Here is a 14232-nt window from a genome sequence, read left to right as displayed (position 1 = left end):
CATAAGAGAAAACCTAACTAGATGCCAAATGTCTCTTGTTCACATTATTATATTTAGTCAAACGCAAAAACCTGTGGCATTTGTTCATTTGTGTGTAACAAACACACCCACACAAATGAAAAAGGTAGGTGAAGCCTAGAATTAGGAAGTAGAGAAGTGGCTTGACTGACTCTGGGAAATTGCAAAGCTTTTTTAATATCCTCAAATTTCTCCCAGAATCAAAAGTTTGTCATCTTAATATCAATATTCTCTTAGTTTCATATTGAGTATTGCAACACTAGTCTTTGAAAAATTAAAAATGAATATAAATCAGAGAGCAATGAAAAAGTACATGGTGGGTTGAATAGGGAGGATGAAATACATTAATAAGTAACTTTGAAGAACTGGCATAAAACATATTAGGAAATGATATGAAAAAAACAGGGCTAGTTGTGTGATGATAATAAGATAACTAGCAAATATTACACTTGTTCTGTTGGTTCTCTCATGATTTCAAGTGAAAATGAAGAGGATTCCTAGTACATTAGATTCACTGCCTCAGGGAATTTACTTGTAAAAGATGGGTTGCAATTGGGAATCACTGGAATCAACATCCACATCCAGATCAATATGAACATATAGATGTTTTCCTTCTTAAAGTAGTCTCTCATTCATCCACATTATCTCTTTCTTCTCAAAATAGCAAAAGACTCAAGTTCTATATATCTCACTACTCTTTTCACAGGTAAACTGGGCAATATTTTTTTCTTCAATATTCTTCAATAGCAAATTTTTCCACATCATTGTATTTCACAGAAAAAACTAGCATACACCTCAGATGCAGTTTCATAATCAAAACTTTTATCATCTGAAATTACTTTCAACTATGTTTCATAAGAATCCTAAGTAGTAGGATAGGGTTGTGGTTAAATTCACATGAATGCAAGTGATTTGAGGATTTATAAATACTGAGAGGCAAAGTATTATTAAAGTGAATTTCTATTTATTTATATTGTTAAAACAAGTTAGCCTAAAGTAGAAACTTTAGGTTATTTGCAATAATAGAGATGAAAACTATTTCAGTAAGGAAAAAGAACAGGAATGAGGTAATTAAATATAATTTAAACATTTAAATAGAAATACTATGTATATTAGGGAGATCTCTAAAATATCTACCCCACATCTGGTCTCAGAGAAAAGTGTGAAAGACAATATCAGAGTTGTTGCTGCATATCATCAGTTCCATTTTAAAGCAAAGATATCCTTTGGACAATTTGCTTTAATCTATCTTTTTGTTGCAGCTTTCTGTTGGTTCTGGTGTAGAGATTCCATTTGTGTCTGCAATCTGTAAGAAGAAACAGTGATATAAATTTATTACAGCATCAACACTTGTACAGGAGGCTTCTTTAAAAATAAATTAGAGCAGTAAATCTGAACAAAATTTTACTTCCAAATAGTTAACACTGAAAAGCTAAAAATGATTCAATACAGCACAAGCAACTTAAAATCATACATGATAAAGACTAGAATTATAAACACATATGTATTTGTGCAAGAGACTATAAGATCTAGAAATAATTTAATCATTTCAATTCAAGAAAATTTCTATATCTCACTCACTCAACCAAGTGGTTACCACATAGAAAAATTGATTAATTTTAATATCATTTCTTTTACTTCACACTAACCAACTAGGATAAATATAACTAACTTTCCATCTACGTATGGCTTTTTTGTGAAAATCAGCAGAAAACTGATGAAAAAACAAAAAATATGCATATTGTTTATTTAAAAGATATTAATCTTTCAAAGAACAATTCTTGAATAAGGAAATGTTAAATATTTTTAATGCCCTATTTCTGCTTTCTGGTAGATATTTTACAAAGAAAACTAACTGAATTCAAAACATTATTGACAGTTATTAGAGAAAACTTCTAAAACTTGTCTTAAAACAAGGTCAAAAGTATTTAGTTTACTTGTCATTTGTATATTATTATGTTTTTACCTTATAGTCTCCTTTGCTTAGTTTCTCAGCAGGACTTTCTTTCAGACTTTTTTTAGGCCATAGACGACTAACAAAGGGTGAGATTAGATGATATACATATGGCTCCAGGAATTTTTTGTAGACCCAAAGGAGGACAGGAATGACGATACAAGGAATGCACACCATTTCCTCAGACTTGACTGCTCTTAACTGTAGATGTAAAAGTGCAAATGATATAATTTATAATGAAGTAATGCCTTAATTGTTTTTTCTACATTTATACTTTTTAAAGCTTAATATTACTTTTGAAAGAAAAGAACCTAGATAAATCTAAAAATAAATTGGGTTAAAAACAAGAACTCTATGTGCCAATTAAATACAGTACACTGTTACTTAAAATGGTTATGGAGTGTCCTATTAAATTCTGGTTAAGCAAGAATAACCATAAATGTATTGTATGTAGAAGAAATAGATAACATTAATGCCATAAGAAACCTTATGGGACTACCTACTGTATTTTACAGATGAAGAAACTAAGATTCACAGAAGTTAAATGACCTGACTATGGTCACATGAATATTAAGAGTTAAAGCTTTAAATTTGTTTTACTATTCCAAGTCTAATATACTACCTTTTATGCCAAGCTCAGGAAACTGAAGTCCTAAGAGATTAATGAGTTATTCATTTTTTAAAAATGTGAATAAAATCAAACATCACTAATAGAATTGTATGTTTTGCTGATTCAGGGGATAACATTTGGTTCAACTAGCATTAATTAAGTACATACTATATTCCTGGTACTGTGATCACAAAGACAAAAATGAGAACTATTTCCTCTCCTCAAGAAGTTATTCTATTGAGGAAAAAAAATACAAAAAAACCCTAAATACAAACTATGTATAGAGTAATTTCCAGAGGAAGGTATTAGCAAACACACATGGGGAGAAAGGGAGAATGGATCAAGCTCTGTTTCCTCTAGCTTGTAAGAAGCTAGAAATTTTATGGAAGAAGACATTTAGGAATGGGGATGGGTTGTACAAAGGTATAGAAATGGGAAATGGGATGTTTTGAGAAAATAGTAAGAAGGAAAATTGAGTAGAATAAATAGTGTATGAAGGAAAATAATGTACAATAACCCTGGAGAGGCAGATTGGAGGCAGATTTTCAAGAGCTTTAAAACCAATAGGAATTCATAGTTAATCTGAATCAAGAGGGAGTTTCTTGAATAGAAGAGTGATATAATTAGACTTCTGATTTACAAAAATCAATTTGGCAGTTATACAGAGGATAGATTGGTAAGGAGACCGACCTGACACTGAGGAACAAATTAGAAAACTACTATATCATCTTAGAATGCCTAGGGATTATCAATGTATTTGAAATGACTTTTTTTTATTGTAATGCAATTATGACTTTTCAAGAAGCTAACATGTAACACTAACTCAATGCTATACCATAACATTATATTTGGAAATTTCAACAAAAATTTTTTAGTTTTCTGGGAATTTTTCAGTTTCATAAGCAAAATTTGGAAATTCCTACCAAGATTTTAAAAATTTCAAAACTATGGCTAAGAAAGCATTTTTAATATTGCATAACACAAGTAGCAAATGCAAAAATACTATAAGTACATAATCAATAGTTGCATATAACAGCAGATTTGAGGCTTTGGAAAAAATATTACAGGCAAATCTAAACCAAAACATATGAATATCTATCTGGATTTCGGGGGGTGGGGGGGGCGGGGAAGATGGGATGGTGGAATACTTTATAAAAGTATTGGTTTCTTTATAAAAGGATTCACAAGAGAATTATTTTTAAATACTAAATTCCCTTAGCAATTTGTGATAGTTCAATTTACATACAATTTTGAAGAAATATACCCATGTATATTTTTCCAGCATACTTATTTTCTCTTTAAATTCTCTTGGATTGCTACTTATTAATTGTATAACCTTCATAAAGTCACTGAATCTAATTCTCAGTTTCCTCACATGTAAAATGAGGGGATTAGATTAAAAGATCTCTTAAGTTCTTTGATTTGCCTGAAATGCCCTGACCAAGCCTCTATTTTTGCCTCTTTTTAAACAAAGCTTCTTAAAACAAAATGTGTAGTTGGAAATTAGTGTTAATAGAAAGCATGTCTTTCAGCATTATATAAATATGATTACATTTGCAATTTTTTACCTACTTAAATTAGCCTAAATTCATGATCCAATTAACAATCCTATGCTTTGGTTAGCTAATATTGAAATTTGGATTCTGATAACATGCCAGATAAACATGGTGGAAGAAGGGGGTGGGTGAGTAGAGAAAAGAATGAAAAAAAATCTCCAAAAAAATGTAGAACTGACCATAACAGGAGAATTTAGGTTTCATAAACAAAACCCATTCAATCTTATGCCATGTTTATGTCAAAAGCTGCTTCAGAAAGAAATAGCAAGTAAATGGTTATTTGAAAGAATCTATAAAAGTCTGTCCACTAAAAACACAGAATCTAGAGCAGAAAAGAACCTTCAAGGCCATTTAGTACAACCCTTTCATTTTAAAGTGAAGGAAATTAAGGCCTAGAAAAATTGTAATTCTCATTGTAGGAACAGGGCAGAGGAATATTTTTGAAAAAAGGTGATAGGTGTGTGTCCATACATCCATATATACATACACATATATACATGTATACACATATACACAAGAAACAGCTGTAATATTTTTAAAATATATTTTTAAGATGGAAAAGCTAATGAATTAAGATAAAATTGTATATTTTAATGTAAATTTCTGAAACTAGTTATTAGGCAGACTAAGAGAACTGAAAAAAACCTGTCTTTATATTTTTCCAAATATGCATTGGTACCAAGGAGACTTCTTGCTCTGTCTGGGAGCAGCATGGCAGAAAAGAAAGTATACTAAACTTCAAACCTTTAGTTAGGGATTGTACTGAGGGCAGGGATAGAGAGAAGTGGCTAAGAATTTTAAACACAAAATATTTCATAATTAAAATAGTAAGTGATAAAAATGATTTTGTTTTCTATCACTATATCCAGAATTTGAATTAATGTTTACAGAAAGTATATAAAATGATTGTCTAGGAAGTCACAGTTGGAAAAAGGAAATAAATTTACTACTAAGTGCCTTTCGTTAAAATCAGTTATAAACAGATTTCTCATATGTGCCAAGAGAGTTTGAATTCTAAATGAGTGAAAACTTCTAAACTTGGAAAAAGTTTTCTTTATTCAGCACCAATCTCATCAATAGGAGAAAGTAACAAGAGAAAAGCTATGTTCTTGTCAAAAGCTAAGGAAAAGTTCTGCTGTCTACTTGGTATAGAACCAAAGATGCCCTGTGACCTTCCCTAAATCCCAAAAAAGGATCAAGGGAAGAGAAAAAGGGCTAAAGCTTGGTTTATACCTGATTTCACAAAATCTTTAAAAATAGAAAAAAAAATTTTTTTCCAAGGAAAGATTTTTAAATTTATGAAATTTTAAAGATAAATGATACTGGAAAGAGTGCTAAACTTGTCAAGAGAACATGGATTAAAATTCTGTCTCCTATACCGACTCTGCAACTTCCAGCAAGTTGACAGACATTTCTCTGGATCTTAGCTTCCAAACCTGTAAAATGAGGGGGTTATACTAGATGAAAAACTTTGTGTAAGTTCAACTATATGGGCAAATGTGGTCAAATGGAAATACAATCATAAGACCTAGATCTGAATACAACTTCTGATACTTAGTAGCTGAACTAGACCTTGAGTTCATTCTTATCTATAAAATGGGATAAGAACTGTACCATTTACCCTTTCAAGGACGTTCATAGGATTAAATACAAAACACTAGAAAAAATTAGCTATTTTTATTATTTAAAAATTACTTTACAACCTTGAACCTTTAAATCTATCTTACGGGTTATTGAGAAATGCATGGTTCTGTGAAAACTGACATGGAAGATTTTAATTTTGCTGTTTCAAAAAGCCAAAGTATTAAACTGCATTCAAAATTACAGAAACTGTATATGCTGGATTCTTTTACTTTGTTAAAGAATGTGTTAAAGGTGTTGGTGAAAATTTTGTAAAACTTAAAAAAGAAAAGTCTGCTTTTTACATTGGGTTTGCATATACTATTCTTTTAAAACTGCCATTTATTCTCCGATGACACCTTATGCTCATGGAGAAAAACATGACTGTTCATAGGCTCCGAGTTCAGCCTCTGCCAAGTGACTATAGGTTATTCTCTGATCCTCAGTAGTATCCTTACCTATAAAATGGTGTTAATTGCACTACTCACCCCAAAGGACTGTTGTGAGGAAAACAGTTTAAATACCACAAAGTATACTAAAATATAAGCTGATACCAGTATTAGAATGAAAGATGAGAAGCTGGTTAAACAATGAGAGTGGGTGAGGGAGAGTTGATGGGATGAAGGAGGAGATGAAAGGTAGAGTTCTAAGGCTACGACCCTAGGGGTCCTTGAGAGATGAGGGAAGATGAAATGGAAACGGTAAAAGACGCAGAATAGGGTAATGGTAGATAACAGAGGAAGATGAGACAAGGAGAGGGAGACAAGTGACAGGCTTGGCAGGGACAAGAGGACAAGATCGGGGTGGCATGGAGATCGGAGGCGAGGGAAAAGGCCCAGATGACAGCCTGCCTTAGGGACTATCAGGCAAGCGGAGAAGGCTACTTCCCAACTCCCGGGCTCCTTCGAACCCACCGAGGAAGGGGTCCGGGCCCTAACAACGGCTGAAGCCGAGGCCTGCCGGCTCCCAGCCACGGCCGCCTGTCTCTAGGACTGACGCCGCCTCTTCTCTCTCCCACCCTGCGGGACCCACACAATCCCCAGCCCCCAGCCCCTGTCACGCATCAGCCCACGGACCCACCGACAGATCGAATGAACCGCTTGCCCCAGCCCAGTTCACCCAGGAGACAGTAAAACAGGAACGGAAGCGCCCCCACTTCCGGGACCACAGTGAGCCCAATGGGTAGCCGGAAGGAAGAAGCCGGTCAGACCGCTGCGCCCGCCCTGCTCCTGTCACGTGATCTGAGTCAACTCTCCCTCCGTAGTCTTGGTGACGTTCCGGGAGCCCAAACGCCCATATTGCTCCGGCCCCTCTGGACTTCCATTGCTAGACTTCGGACGCCGTCAACAGGGTGCGGCAATCTGGGACGCATGGGATGGCTGCTGGGAAAGGGCTAAACGGGATTCCTGCGATCGCGGGCATCTGTCCCAGGCCTCTCTTGGGGATCGTAAATCCCCCGAAACTTTACCGGACCTCTGCTTCCTACTTGGAATATATCACTTTCCTTTCGTTCCTTTTCGAGAATTATTAGCCGTGAAGTTTAGAGCTGGACGGAACCTTAATAATTGCTTGGGTTACTTAGTTTGATACCTCTCGGACTCGGGAAGCCTTAATACTTTGTTGGATTACTTAGTTTGGAGTCGGGAGAAACGCCCGTCTCAGTACTTTCCTCCCTTCCCCCGTTGGTGGCCGCTTTTGTGCAGCCTCCAAGTTAGAAAAAGCCCATCCTCCTCAGCACCACCCACAACCTTGGTGCCCACGGATCCGTCTCCCTTTCCCCTTTAGAAAAGTAGAAATATGATGCAGACAGTTCCCGGTAGGAGTGAGGTCCTCCTCATGTTTTCTCCAATTCCAGACCCAAGTGTCCTTTCTGGGTCTCCATCCTCGATTCGCCCGCTCCTACATATGTACACACCCAATGGTTTTTTCAGCCTCGCTTCTGTTCTACTAGCAAACTTAAGTCAACAAATGACAATGGATCATCTTGAAGCAACCCATTTTAAAAACCAAAAAGTGTTTTGGAATAGGTCACATGCATTTTGGGATAAACTAATTGGCCTTGAGGAAGTTGTCTTAAAGGATAGACTGGAATTAGGCTCTTAACGGTGGGACTACATGATTAGAAATCTGAAAAGTATTTAGTGATCTGCAACATTTAAAAGTTTTTGGCTTACGATACTAATTTCCCAAATTATATAAGCAAATGAGTTATGACCACCAGAAACTTTATGCAACTTGCAGAGGTCTAAGGGTCCTGGCCCTGGCTCACTTGGATGGAGAATGGCCTTCCAAGGGTTTTCTTGAATTCGATTTAAGTGAGGTAGAATTGAGCAAAGCAGTCAATCTCAAGAGTTTCAAGTTATTGAAATCCAATGGTAAGATAAAATTTAACACAAATGGTCTGGGACACAGCGCATGATCTTGGTATCTTTGATGTATGAACAAGCTCTAAACACATCTGGCCTCTTTTATGGGGAGGAGGGGGGCGGAAAAGTCTTCACATGTTTGAGGCAAACACCCAACTGAAACGAAGAGATGCCCATCACTTAGTAATTTGTTTTAGGCCTTCTGCAGAACTTCCATTGTGCCTGCTGTCCCAATAACTTTTTGGAACCATAAGTCAGAAGTGTCAGATAAGACACCAAAGTTGGTTCAGCAGCCTGAAAAGGGATCTGGCTCTTGCAAGTCCTCGCAACAGGTTGCTAGTCCTCTTTTGAGTTTCCCATCCATCCCCCATCTTGGGGGGATGTAAGGGGATTACCCTCCAGCCAAAAGCAAGAAATTACCAGAGAAATATTTGAGAAAAGGCTCCTCATTACTCAACAAAATAATGGAAAAAGATTTGAAAGCAACAATCATACTGAAATAAGGTTTTAGATGTGTAACAAATATACTGAATAAAAATTTTAAATATCTCCAAGGTTTTGATTAAGGCAAATTGAGAGGAAATGGTACAAAATCGTAATTCACATTCAGTATTTTAGAGGAATTTAAACTGGATATGAGAAGAGCAATTAGCTTTGACAATGATAGTCTGTAGCTTTTTGATCCTACACTGATATTAGCACAATCCCAGGTCTTAAGAGCTGAACAAGACTATCTCCAACAAAATACATTCTTAAGCAGAAAAAAATTTATATAAAGCTTTGTGGCAAATGTACATAATTTGCCAACTTTCTCCAACTTTGATGTTGCCCATATAATCTTCATTAAAACCATTTCAACACTCTTTCCCATTTCACTCACTTCCACTATTCTATAGCTAGTGAAGATGAAGAGTATAATCAGTAACAAAGGGAAGACTACAAACGACAGTCAGCACCTAAGTGAAATGAGCAGAACCAGGAGATCATTATATACCTCAAAAATGATACTGTATGAGGATGTATTCTGATGGAAGTGGATCTCTTTGATAAAGAAATCTAATTCGGTTTCAATTGATCAAGGATGGACAGAAGCAGCTACACCCAAAGAAAGAACACTGGGAAATGAATATAAACTGCATTTTTTTCTTCCCGGGTTATTTATACCTTCTGAATCCAATTCTCCCTGTGCAACAAGAGAACTGTTCAGTTCTGTACACATATATTGTATCTAGGATATACTGTAACTTATTTAACATGTATAGGACTGCTTGCCATCTGGGGGAGGGGGTGGAGGTAGGGAGAGGAAATATCGGAACAGAAGTGAGTGCAAAGGATAATGTTGTAAAAAATTACCCTGGCATGGGTTCTGTCAATAAGTTATTAAAAAAAAAAAAAGTCAGCACCTTTCAAACTGACTACTCTCATGACTAAAGTGATTTCTCATTTAAAATTTTCAGTTAACCCAAAACAGAGATTATCCCCAACTATTTTATGTCAACCCACCTCTAATGTCATACTTTTCTACGATACCAGTTATATGATATATACTAGGGACATGATTTACCAACCAATGCTAGATTACATGTGGTTAAAAAAAAAAAAAAAAAATCACAAAAACACAGTAGGGTCAAGTCACAACCCTCAAGTTTACCTCTCAAATTCAATGTTCTATCATAACAAAAAAACTTGAGAAAACCTTAAAAAAAAAAAAAAAACCCAAATATGTACAGCATTTTGACGTAAATATAATAAATATGTAAAAAACATTTTAGTGTAACATTTCATTTCACTTTTATTTGCACTGTCGTATTTACTCTCGTGCCATAAGCTTTTGCTTCTTCAATTTCTTTTGGGATATCTGGAGGGGAAAAAAAAAAAAGAAACCATCATATACTTTTTCCACTATAAAAACTGACTTCATTCTTTTATGCCCCAACTACTAAACCAAAATTTTACTCTTCACAAACCAGAAACTAAATGATCTTTCAATGTAGTATAAAGTTCAAGAATGAAATCAGGGTTGCTCAGAATACAAGTTTTTTTCATGGTTATTCCAAAGGTGTCCTAAGATTGACATCATAGCAACCAGTAATCTAAGAGTAATATGAAAATCTTTTTTTTTACCTTTTTCTTTTGAGCAACTTCCTCTTCTGGTTTAGGAACAATTTGTTCCTTTTCAGTAAGGATCATCTCAATGTGGCAAGGAGAACTCATGTATGGATTGATTCGACCATGAGCCCTATAAGTACGCCGTCGCATTTTGGGGGCCTTGTTAACCTGAATATGCTCAATGACAAGAGAATCCACATCCAGACCCTATGTGGGGAGAAAAATGAAGAAATTCAGTTAATGCCTTGAGTTAAAATAAACATAAAATGAGTTAAGGTTCAAAGCGATGTTCAAGATCAAAAAGATCTGTAAATGAAGATTCAATTTCAGCTTATTATCTGACCAAGTTGCTTGTGTTACAGAATCATTTAATTTTAGGGACTTTGTTATCCCATTTGGACCTTGGATTAGACTGACCTCTTCCAGAAACTTATGCTACCAATTTGATGGCTCAGATCATGATTATTTTCATTGTTTAATCCAAAGGTGTCCTAAGAGAGTCATCACTGCCATCAGATCAATTTTCTCCTTAACCACTAGCATGACCATTGTAACATTGAATTTAATAGTTGCTACTTTTTTTCAAAATAAGTAATTTTTAGCATTCATTTGGCATGGACATATTGTTTTAGCCTACCTTCAGTTCTGCATTACTCTCTGCATTTTTAAGCATATGCAGCAAGAACTCAGCACTCTTTTTGGGCCACCGACCTTGTGTCCAACCCCATTGCTTAGCCTGAAAATTAAAACAAAAAAAAAAATCATTGTCATTTTATTCAGCAATTTTTCTGATAATTACAAATTTGCTTAGTTTTCAGTTAATTGCACTTTTATAAGTTGCTCAGAACAGATTTCTTTTCATGATTAATCCAAAGGTGTCCTAAGATTGTCATCACAGCAACGGGTATTTAAAGCAAAGCTTACTATTTAAACTTATTCTACCAAATTAATTACTTAACAGTATATTTAGAAAACAATTTCACATATTTCCACAAATAAATAAAAAAATCTTACCTGAGCACACCTGCCAACTCCACCATTATAACGGCGGAAAGGCACACATTGTTTTTTCAATGTGACATCTTTCAAATACTTGGTAGCTTTTCTGATATGCATGCCCTTGATAGCTTGGGCTGTTTCCCGGGTATTCTGTAAAAAAAACAAAAATTTTTTAATTGGTGAGTCAAGAGAAGCAGTTGTAAAAAAAGACGATCACTTTCCAACAAATATTCTTCAACTAAAACCCCACCTTCTATAGAACACTTTTCCTAGTCCAATGCTTTCATCCTGTACATAGCTTACTTTGTATGTTTTCATTTGTTCCTAGGTAAGTATATCTTGAGGGCATAAATGACACAAGACCCCAATTTTCTACATATCATTGTTCAGATCATACGTGTTTTATTTTCCTAAAGAAATATATTAGTTGACCAATATATTATATGGTTGCACTGCATTATGAATTTTTGTAGATTTCTTCTATATGACACTGTCAAAATTATTTGCATTATGTAGCACAAATTGAGCTCAGCATTTGTACAATATGTTCAAAATTACACACCTTAATATGTTGGTGCTATCTAGTAGAGCAACTGACTTTTCAGTTGAGTGTTTTTATTTTATTATACTTTTGCCTCATCTGTTTTCAATGTTTTGATTAAGATTAACTTAACACCTACTATAACTTTAGGGACCTCAGTTCACAAAAGTGGCTGCTCAGTGTTGTTTTATTTTCATTGTTAATCCAAAGGTGTCCTAAGAAAACTCATCATTGCAGCTTCAAATACATAGCCCTAATTCCATGAAATATATGCAAAATGAAAAGCCACTTCAGAATCTAACCATTTCACATACCTTGAAATGGACCCGGAGATTTGAGCCCCTTGATTTGCATGCTGAAGTTTAAAAAAAAAAATTCAAATTAGTAGAGGGCAAGTGTTTATTGCAAAAACTTCTGTAGTCTTAGTGCTACAGCATTTTCTCATCTGAAGGATCCATTACTGATTCTTAATGTTTGAATGTGATATAAAAAGAAACACATTAAATAAAAACAAAACACTTTAAAATATCTTATGTTCCACTTACATTTTGTGGGGTTCTCTGGATCAAGAGAATACCTCACCATTTTAATTGATTACCTAGGGGAAAAAGACAACAATTCAGTATCCTTTCTAAAGACAATTTCACAAGGCTCACAAATAGGCATCTGGGTAAATATACTGGAGGAGGAATTACATATTTTGTAGTTATTTAAATAGCCAAAATGAATTTGTGGAAACAAAAATGAAAATCCCAACATCAAGCTAAAATGAAGTAGCTGCTCAGAATGTGATTGTTTTCATGGTTAATCCAAAGGTGTCCTAAGAATAGTCATCACTGCAGCCAACGATTCCAGAATATCTAAATTTCTTCAAGCTGTAACTGCCCTAATTGCGTACACTCTCAACAAATACTACCTGCACAACAAACGTACACAAACAGAGCTGAAGTAATTTTGGGTACCAATGTGGAACAGCGTATAAAGCCTCAGTCATGGAATTAGAAATATTCATCAGGACTGAAGTCAAATGTAACCTCAAGACACTAGCCATGTGACCCCGGGCGAGTCACTTTTACCTTCCGTTTCTTCATCTATAAAGCGAGCCAGAAGACTAAATAACAAACGACTCCAGTATCTTTGCCAAGAAAATCCCAAAATGGAGTCACGAAAGGTTAGGCACGATTAAAAAGACTTAATTTTAGCCTATCTAAGGCTTTACGGCCAGTAACACTGGTTTATGAGGTCTAAGGAACAAACCGAGATCCGACAAATCCAGGAGACGGTCACTCCTCGTATATGACGGTGCCAAGACCTGGAATCCAATCCGACCCGTTCCCTTGGCAAGCAAGGGAAAAGCACTCGTTTCATTCTCTCCAGACTTCCAGCTTTGAAAAATCTCATCACCACGCTGGTAAAACACAGCTTCGTGGCCAAGAGCCGCCCGCCTTAACCTCCCTCAGAGACCCACACTAGGTCCGAGAACGAAACCTTGCTTTCCTCCACGCGGCAGGGACGCGGAGACCGGTGGGATCCCGACGCGAGGCCGGGAGTACCGCCTGCTCCCAAGAGGCTCCAACGGTCGCGGGAACGCCGGGGACGGGGGCAAGGAGAAAGGCCTGGAATGGGGGGGTGAACGAGCGCGCCTTCCCCTTCTCTGCTCCCTCACCCTACCGGCTCCGCCCTCGGTGGGAGCGGGATGCAAACGGGAGGCCCGGGCTTCCCCCCATTCCTCCACACCGCATCCCAAGGCATCGGGAGACAAATGGGCGGCCCAGAAGGAAGCCTCGGGTTTACCCTTCACGGAGGCCTTCAATTTGGCCGGGTTGAGGGGCCGATGGGGGAGATACCCAGCGGATTGGAGACGTGACTCAAAAATCGGCGCTTTACTCACCTAGGACGGTTCAAGGGAAGAGGAAGAGCAAAGGCTTTCGGGAGCCTTGAAGAAAACTCGGCAATCTCGCGAGAGTTCTAGTTCCGGAACGAGAGGGTTGGAGGCGTGGAGGGGGGAGGAGGAAGAGGAAGAGGGAGGAGCAAGGGAGGAGAAAGGGAAGATGGAAAATGTTTTTAAAAGACCTAGGATCTAAAGTTATCTGAAGGGATTATCTCAAAATTACCTTAAAAAAAAAAAAAAACTAGAAAAACAGGAAAGTGAAGCGGGGAGGCGTGGGATCGGGGTGGGTGGGGAAAGGATGTTGTTACTGGTTTTTGTTTTTGTTTTTGTTTTTTTTTTTCAAAGAATCTTGTTGGAAAGAGGACTACTTTTCCTCAAAAATATAAAATTAAAAAAAAAAAAGGCATTATTAGAAAAGGAGTAGGACAAATGTTCTCCGACATGGGAAAAAAAAAAACATTAAGCACTTTCTTCTAGACCAGAGCTTAGCGTTCATGGCTTCATGATTTCATAGATTTTCAGGGGAAATAGAAGGGACAATGAACTTAGATGAGGACATTTGAAAAAA

General features: G+C 36.5%; 2 protein-coding genes and 5 non-coding genes across 7 annotated transcripts; all 7 read right to left on the bottom strand.

Moving 5' to 3' along the window:
- Positions 1-752: 752 nt before the first annotated feature.
- On the bottom strand, positions 753-6955 carry C1H18orf32 (chromosome 1 C18orf32 homolog). The gene is made up of 3 exons (XM_051969643.1): positions 6839-6955; positions 1985-2173; positions 753-1324 (listed from the first exon to the last, which is right to left on the bottom strand). Exons 2-3 carry the CDS (start codon positions 2147-2149, stop codon positions 1259-1261), a joined length of 231 nt encoding a protein of 76 aa, XP_051825603.1. The 5' UTR covers positions 2150-2173; positions 6839-6955; the 3' UTR covers positions 753-1258.
- Positions 6956-9898: 2943 nt separating this feature from the next.
- Positions 9899-12373, bottom strand: RPL17 (ribosomal protein L17). The gene is made up of 6 exons (XM_051969641.1): positions 12319-12373; positions 12088-12128; positions 11248-11382; positions 10871-10969; positions 10249-10440; positions 9899-9982 (listed from the first exon to the last, which is right to left on the bottom strand). Exons 1-6 carry the CDS (start codon positions 12356-12358, stop codon positions 9935-9937), a joined length of 555 nt encoding a protein of 184 aa, XP_051825601.1. The 5' UTR covers positions 12359-12373; the 3' UTR covers positions 9899-9934.
- LOC127546085 (small nucleolar RNA SNORD58) lies at positions 10144-10209 on the bottom strand. Its single transcript, XR_007949946.1, has one exon. It is a non-coding gene; the product is annotated as a small nucleolar RNA SNORD58 (small nucleolar RNA).
- On the bottom strand, positions 10680-10745 carry LOC127546086 (small nucleolar RNA SNORD58). The gene has a single exon (XR_007949947.1). It is a non-coding gene; the product is annotated as a small nucleolar RNA SNORD58 (small nucleolar RNA).
- On the bottom strand, positions 11070-11134 carry LOC127546083 (small nucleolar RNA SNORD58). The gene has a single exon (XR_007949944.1). It is a non-coding gene; the product is annotated as a small nucleolar RNA SNORD58 (small nucleolar RNA).
- Positions 11945-12010, bottom strand: LOC127546087 (small nucleolar RNA SNORD58). The gene has a single exon (XR_007949948.1). It is a non-coding gene; the product is annotated as a small nucleolar RNA SNORD58 (small nucleolar RNA).
- Positions 12374-12549: 176 nt separating the features above from the next.
- Positions 12550-12615, bottom strand: LOC127546084 (small nucleolar RNA SNORD58). The gene has a single exon (XR_007949945.1). It is a non-coding gene; the product is annotated as a small nucleolar RNA SNORD58 (small nucleolar RNA).
- Positions 12616-14232: the final 1617 nt, after the last annotated feature.

Source organism: Antechinus flavipes, chromosome 1 (assembly GCF_016432865.1).
Source record: "Antechinus flavipes isolate AdamAnt ecotype Samford, QLD, Australia chromosome 1, AdamAnt_v2, whole genome shotgun sequence".
NCBI lineage: Eukaryota > Metazoa > Chordata > Mammalia > Dasyuromorphia > Dasyuridae > Antechinus > Antechinus flavipes.
Note: the sequence above shows the minus strand (reverse complement) of the source record. Positions and strands in the feature narration are given on the sequence as shown.

What these genes read in the sequence shown, in the direction of transcription:
- RPL17 (XM_051969641.1), bottom strand. Translation starts at nt 12,358, where the DNA reads ATGGTGAGGTATTCTCTTGATCCAGAGAACCCCACAAAAT. An exon ending in ATCTCCGGGTCCATTTCAAG is followed by an intron (nt 11,383 to 12,087) that starts GTATGTGAAATG and finishes TTTTTTTTACAG; the next exon opens with AATACCCGGGAAACAGCCCA. An exon ending in GAGTTGGCAGGTGTGCTCAG is followed by an intron (nt 10,970 to 11,247) that starts GTAAGATTTTTT and finishes TTTAATTTTCAG; the next exon opens with GCTAAGCAATGGGGTTGGAC.
- C1H18orf32 (XM_051969643.1), bottom strand. Translation starts at nt 2,149, where the DNA reads ATGGTGTGCATTCCTTGTATCGTCATTCCTGTCCTCCTTTGGGTCTAC. An exon ending in TAAGCAAAGGAGACTATAAG is followed by an intron (nt 1,325 to 1,984) that starts GTAAAAACATAA and finishes TTCTTCTTACAG; the next exon opens with ATTGCAGACACAAATGGAAT.